Source organism: Nelumbo nucifera, chromosome 1 (assembly GCF_055504915.1).
Source record: "Nelumbo nucifera cultivar China Antique chromosome 1, China Antique-T2T, whole genome shotgun sequence".
NCBI lineage: Eukaryota > Viridiplantae > Streptophyta > Magnoliopsida > Proteales > Nelumbonaceae > Nelumbo > Nelumbo nucifera.
In genome coordinates, this window is record NC_142649.1 from 178,206,913 (window position 1) to 178,216,862 (window position 9,950).

The following is a 9,950-nucleotide window of genomic DNA, read 5'->3' on the forward strand; positions in this document are numbered from 1 at the left end:
GATAAAAGGTTTTGTAGAGAGTGATATAGTTTTGTATCCCAGAAAAATATTTTGGCAGGAAATATAATTGTAAGGGAGAATATTTTTAATAAAACTTTATTTTTATTAAATTTTCTAATGTTTGACGATGTGTGACTGTAATTCAGGGTGGGTAGAGAGCAATGGACAGGAAACTCGATTTGCTGATTTACACTCCAAAAGGGCCAAGTCATTTCACCCTATTCTCATTCTAGTTTTGCATAATATTTTGCTTTCTTTGGTATTTTAGGCTATGTTTGGTTTGAAGGAAAACGTGAGGAAAGGAAAGAAAAAGTAGGAAACCCATACAAGGTTTGTAAAGTTTTCCTATGTAGGTGCACAGTGCTCATTCAATCCCTCAACGTACAGTAGACACTTGATTGATACCACATGGATGCTTGCGATCAATCCGCAACCAATCTTCCCTCTGCGATGAATCCACTGTGCATTGCAGGTCTACGATGAACCCTTAACGCATCGAAGGACTACAATAAACTCATAGTTCATCACATGCTCACGACGAACCTATTCTTACCTCAAGCCAAAGCAAACCCAGGTTAAACCCGCGATGAGGTTCACTAAGAACCGAGCCTAGACACTATCTACATATGTAACTTCGAAGGGACAAACGTGACAAGGCACCACATAGGTCTAATAAGACGATGCCCGCCAGACAATGATGTCACTAGCGCCACGTCAGTTAAGTAAGGCGCACAAAGGGCAGTAGCACATGTGTCCCATAAGAACACGTGATGAAACCCCAACAATGCTCTTAGTAATTGATAACAAATCCAATATTCCCTTTCCTAGTAGAAAACAAACACCTCTAACTCATTTTTTTTAGGATCTCGGGATTTTCCCCTATAATAGAGATCCTTCTCATAATGAAATTCATCCATTCAATCATCGAGTATCCTCATCACTGATCTTCCATTCTGTCACTCTCCCTTCATGCCCTAGCCTCCGGATTGATTCCCCTGCCCTCAGTCTTTCTCTATTTTTCAAAGAGACCACATCCCTAGCCTAGCCGCCACCTTACCTACACCCTGCATTTCCTTTCCTTTCCCTACTTTTCCTTCAAACCATACACAACCTTAATGATAACCAAATACTAGAAAAATATATTTTATAAACAACTATTTTGCAACATATGTTACCTCCTACCATTTATCTAAATAAGTGATGTTGTCATTTTTTCATTTTTGTTGGGAAAATTAAGATGCAATAGATTTTGAGTTAATCCAAAGCGATTGATATTGAACCAAACCTCGTTTTCCTTTGGTCAGTTTGGATCTCCTATCCACAAGAACCCTAGCCACATGACATCACACCCACACATTGGGAACATCTATATTTAATTATATGCATGTTATCATGTATGGGGAGATGTTTCTGATGCATCACTGTCTCGGCATGTGCTACACAATGGGCCGGGTAGTCTATCCCTCAAACTCGTAACTCCTTCAACACTGGTGCAAGCGGGATTTGATCCCAAGTCTCCACTACAACCAGCTGAAGACCTTACGAACCAACAAATTGGCACCTTGCATTCAGAGTCTCACATTTGGGACAGTGGGGATTCAACATTTAAACCAACTTTACTAATAGATGCATATTATTTATATGTAAATTTTAAATATTGTTCATGATGGACCACACACATTTAATCAAATAGTAAAAGAAGGGAATTCAAATTACCTTTTATAGGATGGTTTCCAATTTGAATTTGGACATAAGCTAATGCTTGATGGTGATCAATTCGTGCTTACCATGTTTATCTTGATGGTAAATGCAACAAGAGACAACATATTTATTCTCCATAGAATAAAAGATTTCTATAGAAAATCTAAAGATTTTTCTAGTTGAAGTGTGGAAGATCTCAATGGGTTGTCCACATTGTAGGCAAGGCACATAGATTTGGCCTGAGGCTTAAGCCTTTGTTAGAATGACGCATAATCCTCAAGCCTCAAGGAATAAGAGGTAGCTTGAGGCATAAAAAAGGAATAAGTCTCAAGTGACAATGATTATTTAGTGATTGCAATATATATATATATATGGAAGAAAAAACATATAGAAAAAAAAACTTCAATAATTATGAGCCAAATAAAAAGATTGAAAATGTAAAACTAATAGGTCGAATCAAGTTCCTAGTGTTATAGGAGAATTCAATACCAAAAAGGCCAATCAAGTTCTTAGTTTCTCTTATATAGACCTATTCACAGGCCGAGCTTCAGGCTCAACTTTACATTGTTTTGGGCTTGGTCCATTAGAATTTTGGCAAAAGTCAAGCCTAAGCCTAGGCCATGAATAGGTCTACTCTTGGATAAATCAAGTGAGATTGTTTTCTTATTATTATAAATTAACACCCCAAGTTTGTTATTTTTCTCATTTTTTCTTAATGGATTTATTTTCATTTTATTGATTTTATTTTTGCATAGATCAAATTAACTAAGTTGTTTCATTTATTTTAAACAATTGGATGACCATAAATCCAATATCAATTATATGGGTGATTCTTTATATGTTTCCTTCTAAATCGGTCATTTGAATAATTTGAGAAATTTACATTTTGAAACATGTAATGCAAAATGTTTATAATTGTTAGTTCATTAGTTATTATTTTAGTTATTGCTTAAATGCTGAAACTTATTGCTTCTATTTTATGGTTATACCTTCTATCATTTTAACTTAGTATATTATATGTTATTTTTTTACCAATTTATAAACCTAAATTAACTCTTTTGTTAAACTTTGAAGCTTACACCTTACCTTTTTAGGCCATTATACCTCAACTATGCTTTTAGATATTTAAAACCTTGGTTGCCCAACAATAGGGTTGCAACTTGGGCAAGCTCAACCCAATTCAACTTAACTTTTGTATGGGTTGGGCCCAAATTTTTTATGTAAGGGCTGGGTTTAGATTAAAAAACTTTCAGAAATCAACATTCAAGTCCAAGTCTGTTAGCTAACGTTACAATGTTCTTTTGTTTCCCAGATAAAATTATACAATGACTTGCTTTGTCCATAAAAGTGTCATTATTGAAGGGACAATATTGTCCCATCATATTCTAACAAATTATCACGCAAACGGGAAAGTGATTTATCCAAAAATCAGGAGAGTATTACTTATCCAGGTAAATGAGGCCATGTTTGATTCAACTCTCTTTCTCATTCTTACCCAAGATAGAAATTCTAAAATCAACAAGAATGAGTAAAAATGGGAAGAATAAGAAAAAATTTCTGTGGACCAAACATTTTTCCCAAATAATGATTTGTTTTTTTCAAACCAATAAGTGCCCTATGTTGTTCATTTTCATTCTTCCAAAAAACTCTACGCCAACAGTCATAAATTGCCAACGTAGGTCTCCAAAACCATCAACATAGATGTTTACTGGCAAATGGCTGATGATCAATGTCCATCAGCGTAAGTTATCATGGAAGTCCGCCAGTAAACATCTATGGCGATGGTTTTGTAGACCTAAGCTGGTGGTTTATGACCCCCGATATAGAATTTTTTAAAGAATGAATAAGTAAGATAGGGCATGATTATTTTTCATGTTGCAGACTACCTCAACTTTTGTGCTATAGGCTGATTTTTCATACCAAAAAGAATGAAGCCCATGACAAGAATTTTATAACCAAACACCAATATTATTCATTATTGCCCATTCTAGAATAGTGAATCAAAAATGGCCTAAGCTACTTGTGAATTATTATTTCTATGGGACCTGCTAGTACTGAAACACAAACGTGTGTTTCTTTTATTTCCATGGGACCTAGCAACTTACCGGCCCCCATTTACCAGAAAACAAACATACCCACAAATGAACATTCATATATTTACTAGTCAGACGATGCCTGCACAGGAAACCTAGGACCAGGCCTTTGAAAATTCCGGCCAAGCTAAAGATGAAGACCCCTACCCAAGTTGATCAAACTGTGCACAAAACATACCAAGGTAAGTTGTCAACTTTCTTAAATTGTAAATCTTTCCAAGACTTAGAACTCCGGATCTGTTAGAAACACATCTGGGGATCTCCTACACTTCCACTCGACATGTGACAGGAGGAGACATCTGTCACATAATGAATGGAAATGCAGGTAAAAAATTGAGGGCAAGTGTAGGAGATTGAGAGGCTAAAAACATCATATGGCGTGCTTATTGACGAGTTCCTATGCCTTTTTCCCAACACTTTCTACAATAATCAGTAGTAGTATAACAGATGCCCAAGATTTTGAGTTTAACATTAATCTGTTAGGCAGCATTTGGTTTCTGAGAAAATCACTAAAATTGAGAAAGTTGCGAAAATTTTAGAAGAGAAATTAACAAACTGAAGGATGGGTGTGTCTTAATAATATATTCTCCACAATATATATTGCTTAACTTTAATCTACAATATTATACTTGAGATAAACACACTAAACGTGTCATTCTACTAGAAGAAGAAAATGAGATCAAGTGTGAAGTCTGGTTTAAGAATCAGCAACTTGAGTTGTGTTTGGTATCATGGCTGTTTTTACATACATTTTGGGTTAACCATACAATTTGATGAGGTATGTGTTGCCACATCATATATATGAGAATTACTTCAATTAGAATGATCAGACTTCACCTGTGCAGAGTTAGAAACGATAATTTGACATTTCAACTATATTAATTAATGATCAGTCTTAACATGCAATTCTAAGGCATGCCTGCTACTTCGAATAGTTTCAAAAAACGGTTATATGCTTTGGAGGTAGAAAAACTCAAAAAAGAATAGAGTGGTAGTAGCAAATGCAACCTTTATCTATGGAGATGATATATGAAACGGTGAGATTCCATGCAGTAACCTTTTTTTCTTATGAAAATGAAAATCGATTTCCATATGCCTAACCAGTGGCAGAGAGACACATTGCCTCTATGCTATTTCATACCATAGAACAAAGGGATTAGGGATGTGTTTACTTAAGGGCAGTTTGGCAATGGCAATTCTTTTTTAAAAGATCTTCTGGAATGAACTTTTGCATTAAAATCTTGACATCCTAAAGACAACCAAAGGTGTCTTTTTACTCTTCTTTTTATGCAAAGATGAGTTGAAAATAACCGAAAAACTTCATTTAAAGCTTTCACCCAAAACGGGTTTTACATGTCTTTTCAGTGCAATGTCTTATGACAATTAGATCTTTTCTCAACCATACAGGAGAAGGCAAAAACACAATCTGTCAGGCCACGAAAAAACATGCCAAACAGGGACTTATATTGCCACTTGGAAACCTTCTGCCCGAGAGTTTTGTTAAAATAAATTGTGATGAATAACACATTTGATAGCATAACTCGGTATAGTTAAAACATGCCAAATTGGTGTTCACTTGTACGTGATCAGACTTGTGGAAGCACAGGCTTTCCATGGTATAGTTAGTGGGCTTCACATGCATCCTGATCCAAGGGCAGTTCTGATGGCGATATTCGTGGAATCTTCATGATTTTGTTCTGATATTATTGTGGCATATCCCTTCTCAATCTTCGATGCCTTTGATTATTAGATTGTATAAAGACCAACAGGTGTAAAAAAGGTGTAAATCTCTTTTGAATTGTCTCTTCTTCTTTTAATTTACATAGAGAACCAAGAAAGGGTAATACGGCCGTGCATCATGTGGCAAATCTTTTGGGTTGGACTCAAGTTGGAGGAGGATTGGTTATTAGATGTATCATGTATCTTGACTAGTTAATTTAATGTATCTATTGTTTTACCAAGAGTAAGAAAGAAAGCAAAAAAAAAAAAAAAAACTGTGACCCCATTTACTAGCAGTTTGCTATTAATTGATTAATATCACGACCATAGCCCATATCTATCTATATATATATATATATGTTCAGCTTCCATTAACGCTACTCATTTCCCGTGAATTTGTCAGGCGGCCCACCTAACACCAAAAATCAACATCAAATCGATCAAACAGCAGTGCTTCGATCGATGATGGAAAACACTGTAGATTCATCATCAATACAGTATTTTATCGGGTAGAATTAGGTTAGCCCCACTTTCACATCCGACCCGGATTGAATTAGGCACCCATTTAGGGATAAATCGAAAAAGACTCATGAAAAACTTAAGTGGGTTTAATCCAAATTGAAATTTGAACCAAATACGAACCCAATAAAGCACGCATGTACGTACATTTTTGTTAGACATTTTAATATTGCAATTGGAACACAATTACACTAGATGAAGATGAAGATGAAACAGGAAACAACAAAATGCATTAAATTAAATAATAATATGTTATGAGGTGGTATGGTAGGAATAAGGATGGATATGATGATTAGTAGGGGAGGGTAGATGGATGTTGTTGTATATATTAAGTATCAAGAGATGGATCCAATATTTAATCCGTGGTGGGGTCTGAGGTCTACAACCACAACACTAATGTTGTCTTTGCTCCCACGAGCCATCGCCAATTCAGCTAGCACCGCTGCAGCCTCAGCAGCTCCACTTGCACCCATCCCCGACAATTTTCTCATTATCCGGCCATCCAGACATCTTCTCACCACCTCGCATGCAACCTCATTTGACACTACATCCCACAACCCATCACTAGCCAATATCAGAAACTCTTCCCTCCCCGTTCTCTTGCTCACTGTCACCTCTGGTTCACATATCACATATGGCTTCAGATACTGATCCCCTGCACATTTTTCCAACTTCAGTCTATCTATCATGTCTTATTTGCTAATTAAACTACTCTTTCCATTAAATTTGTCCACTTACGTGCGTACGTACCTATCGATCTTGAAGTAGCAAGCACTCCTAGGATGCGGTATCCATTCCAGTTTATCACCCTTCCACCTGCAGCTTCTACTCTCTCCATTTCGTCCGGCCTGTCAGGCTGTCAACACAAAATTAACCATTCTTTTTATATTCAAACGCAGCATTAAGAGTTATAAGAGTCTGCTTTGTATCAGTGCCAGAAAGAAACAAACACAAATAGTCTGAAAGTTGATGATGTGTGTTAATTGTTTGGCAACTAATAGTCTAATACTGTTTGGTGGGCGTGTGCATGGCCTAACAATGGACGACTCTGCATGTCTGTACTAATGTCACCTGTGCATTCCGCTTTCCGCAGAATGTAAGACGACAAGCTACCTGGCCTGACCGGGTTTCCTGCAGGCGGCAAAAGATGGAATTTCAAACCATCCAAACAGGTTCTTGATAGACATAGTGAAAGGACACTTGGACTTGGGGATGACACGTTAAGAACAAATCTGGAACCTACCACCTACGTTCACTAAAACCTTGGAACTCGCAACCTGTTACTTGGGGACACTTCAAAAGCTCAACCAAAAGGCAACCCCACCTTTGATGCCCCAAACAGTACCTATATGACACGTATATGCAACTCTTCTGTGTATTACAACTGCACTCTCTGCAACTTCTTTGTGAGCATCATCTTATACTTACCCAAAAAGAGCAAAAGAATAATAAAAATCGAAAACAAGTTCGTCCAGACTCCATAGGTACCCGCACTTGTTTAATATGTTTTCTTTCATTCGTTTCCAAACGCAGCCTAATCTGAGGTTTTAACTTTTTAAAAGAGATAAATATAAATTAATTCATGCAACAAAACAATAATAATAATTTCATATTATTACCTTGTGATCACGGGAGAGTGGTATCGCTACTCCGCCGCGGGAGAGAACAGCTCTGGAGTCGCCGCAATTGGCGACGACGACTTTCTCCGTCCCAACTAGCGCCACCACAGCCGTCGATCCGATCGTCTTCAAGGACGACGATCCATCCTCCACTACCACTTCATCACCATTGATTTCTTCGTCCATCTTTGCGAAGGACGCCAACATCACCTCCTCCCACTTAATATCCTCCTCCCTCTTCGTCGCCACCTCCGACGCCTCCCTACCTTCAATTTCCTTTGCCAGTAGACGGTGTAACCGCTCCCGGCACACTTGAGCAACCCTCGCACCACCGTGGCCGTCGTAGACGGCAAAAAAATCATACAGCCCGGTTTCCTCGTTCAGAAACCCCGGCACCACCGTCACTGCATCTTCCATCTCCCTTCGCCGCCCACACACTGAAGCCGATCCGTGCGACAGACACGGAAGGATCCTCAATTTATCTCCTCGCCCGAAGACTTCCCCGCCCCCGACCAACATCGGTACCCCTTCGTTCTCCGAGGATGACGACGATGCCGACGATAATGACGAGTGATTGGACGGCAGCTCATCGGAACAAGCATCGGTTTTCAATTCCGTATCACCATCATTACGCGACTGACAAACCGTCACCACTTCATTATTAGCCAATCGTGTCTTCTTAGCAACACAAACCCTGGCATCATCTTCCAACTTTGATACGTCGGCGGAGTTACCATCGCCGAGCGACGCAAGGTCCTCTCTGGAAGAGACGGCTTTCAGACGTCGATTCTCTAGCCTTTTCCGGCGAACATGCAACGATCTCTTAACACACGATAACGACAAAGATTCATCCCTCTTGCTGGAATCCGGCGACATGATCGTTTCGTTACACAGCGACAAGCATGAAACCACCACACCACTTCAGCTGTATTCAAATACTTAACCTGAAAAGGACAGAATCTGGACCGTCAGATACCAACATCCGCTGGATTCCCGCCACCTATATCTAGATACGGCGGTCTTCCACGGATAACAATATGACGACGTGTATATTTGGAAGCGCAACGTGGACGGCTGAGAACTGATCAACGACTACGTGCAACAAATTCATTTTAGTGTTTTATTTTGGCTGGAGATATCGTGGATTTAGAAATGGGTCCCACCAGTTGGTTTTTAATATTCTAGAAAATTAATAACGTGGCGCTTGGGATGAAGGAAGGACCACCACCAAAGTATATCTCTCTCTCTCTCTCACTTTTCCTTTGACAGAAATTTGTTGACTCTTCGGATTCCCCGGAGACCTGCCGCACACGTGTCTTGTACTTGGTTCCGAGTCTCTGAACCGGGCTTCCGCTTCGTACAAACACTCCACCTTCCTTTTCCAGTTTATCAAATCGCGATATTTTGTGGCATTGTGGGCTGACCGGCTGATCTCTCTCTCTCTCTCTCTCATAAATCCTAAAGATGTATTTCACCAAAAAAAAAAAGCATAAAGATGTAGTGGGTCCGGTCCGGCAGCTGGCCGCAGGTGTGGTGCTAGCTAAGATACAGAACAAAAGGAGCAGCCGCTGGCGATTTGCTTGCCGTCGATTTTGAGCTCAGTGGACAATGGTTTTGGTACCTTCGGATTTTGAAATCTGAAATCTATGGAACCCCGTGAACCCGCTTTTAGTGAAATCGTCCCGGGTCCGGTGGGCGTGCAGTGGGTTTTTCGTTGGAATACCTGCCTGGGTTGTGGTTGTGGTTGGTTGATTAGTAGCTGGAGACTGGAGTTAGTAGTTCTGTTGCAATGCAAATGCAATGAATAGGAGATGGAGAGAAAAGAGAGAGAAAAGCAAACCAGTTCTTTGCTTTGTCGGTGGTTTGGTGAAATCAAACCAGTGGAAGGTTGAATCAGGGGATGCAGATGACAATTATGGTAATGTGGGTTGTGGGTTTGTGAATTCTATGGACTAAGGGTGAGTGTGCTTAGTTTCAACTCTTTACGGAAGCCTTCACTCACCAGGGATTTTCCTTTTTCCTTTTCCCTCTTTTGGGTTGTGTGGGTTGCGGTGGTGGCGGCCTGGCGTGATACGTGATGGTGATATGTATTTCTTCTTTTTTTAATTTCCAGATCGATCGATGATGCAGTTATTTGGTTCAATTCTGCTTCTGGGTGATGAGATGGTTTCGTGAATGCTGATTGTCTTGATTTAGATGTAGAAACGTATAGAGATTGATTATGACTGTTCATGCTGCGTAATAGATTTGCGACTGTATACTTCTAAAATACATGTGGAGCATGCACGTTTTTAGGGTT

At 39.2% G+C, this 9,950-nt stretch overlaps 1 protein-coding gene across 2 annotated transcripts; it reads right to left on the minus strand.

The window, feature by feature from the left end:
• Positions 1-6,150: 6,150 nt before the first annotated feature.
• Positions 6,151-9,787, minus strand: LOC104600371 (protein phosphatase 2C 51-like). 2 transcript variants are annotated; one of them, XM_010263277.3, is made up of 3 exons: positions 7,652-9,787; positions 6,783-6,888; positions 6,151-6,687 (listed from the first exon to the last, which is right to left on the minus strand). In XM_010263277.3, the coding sequence occupies exons 1-3, from the start codon at positions 8,525-8,527 to the stop codon at positions 6,368-6,370; spliced, it is 1,302 nt and encodes a 433-aa protein (XP_010261579.1). In that variant the 5' UTR covers positions 8,528-9,787; the 3' UTR covers positions 6,151-6,367. The 2 variants fall into 2 exon arrangements, with proteins under 2 accessions (XP_010261579.1, XP_088751543.1); XM_088895417.1 differs by having other exon boundaries at positions 6,771-6,888.
• Positions 9,788-9,950: the final 163 nt, after the last annotated feature.

Bases quoted from the DNA above. Each gene is read 5' to 3' on its own strand.
- LOC104600371 (XM_088895417.1), bottom strand. From the start codon at position 8,527: ATGTCGCCGGATTCCAGCAAGAGGGATGAATCTTTGTCGTTATCGTGT. The intron at 6,889-7,651 runs GTAATAATATGA...TTGTGTTGACAG, and splicing joins CACTCTCCCGTGATCACAAG to CCTGACAGGCCGGACGAAAT. The intron at 6,688-6,770 runs GTAAGTGGACAA...AAAAATGTGCAG, and splicing joins ATCGATAGGTACGTACGCAC to GGGATCAGTATCTGAAGCCA.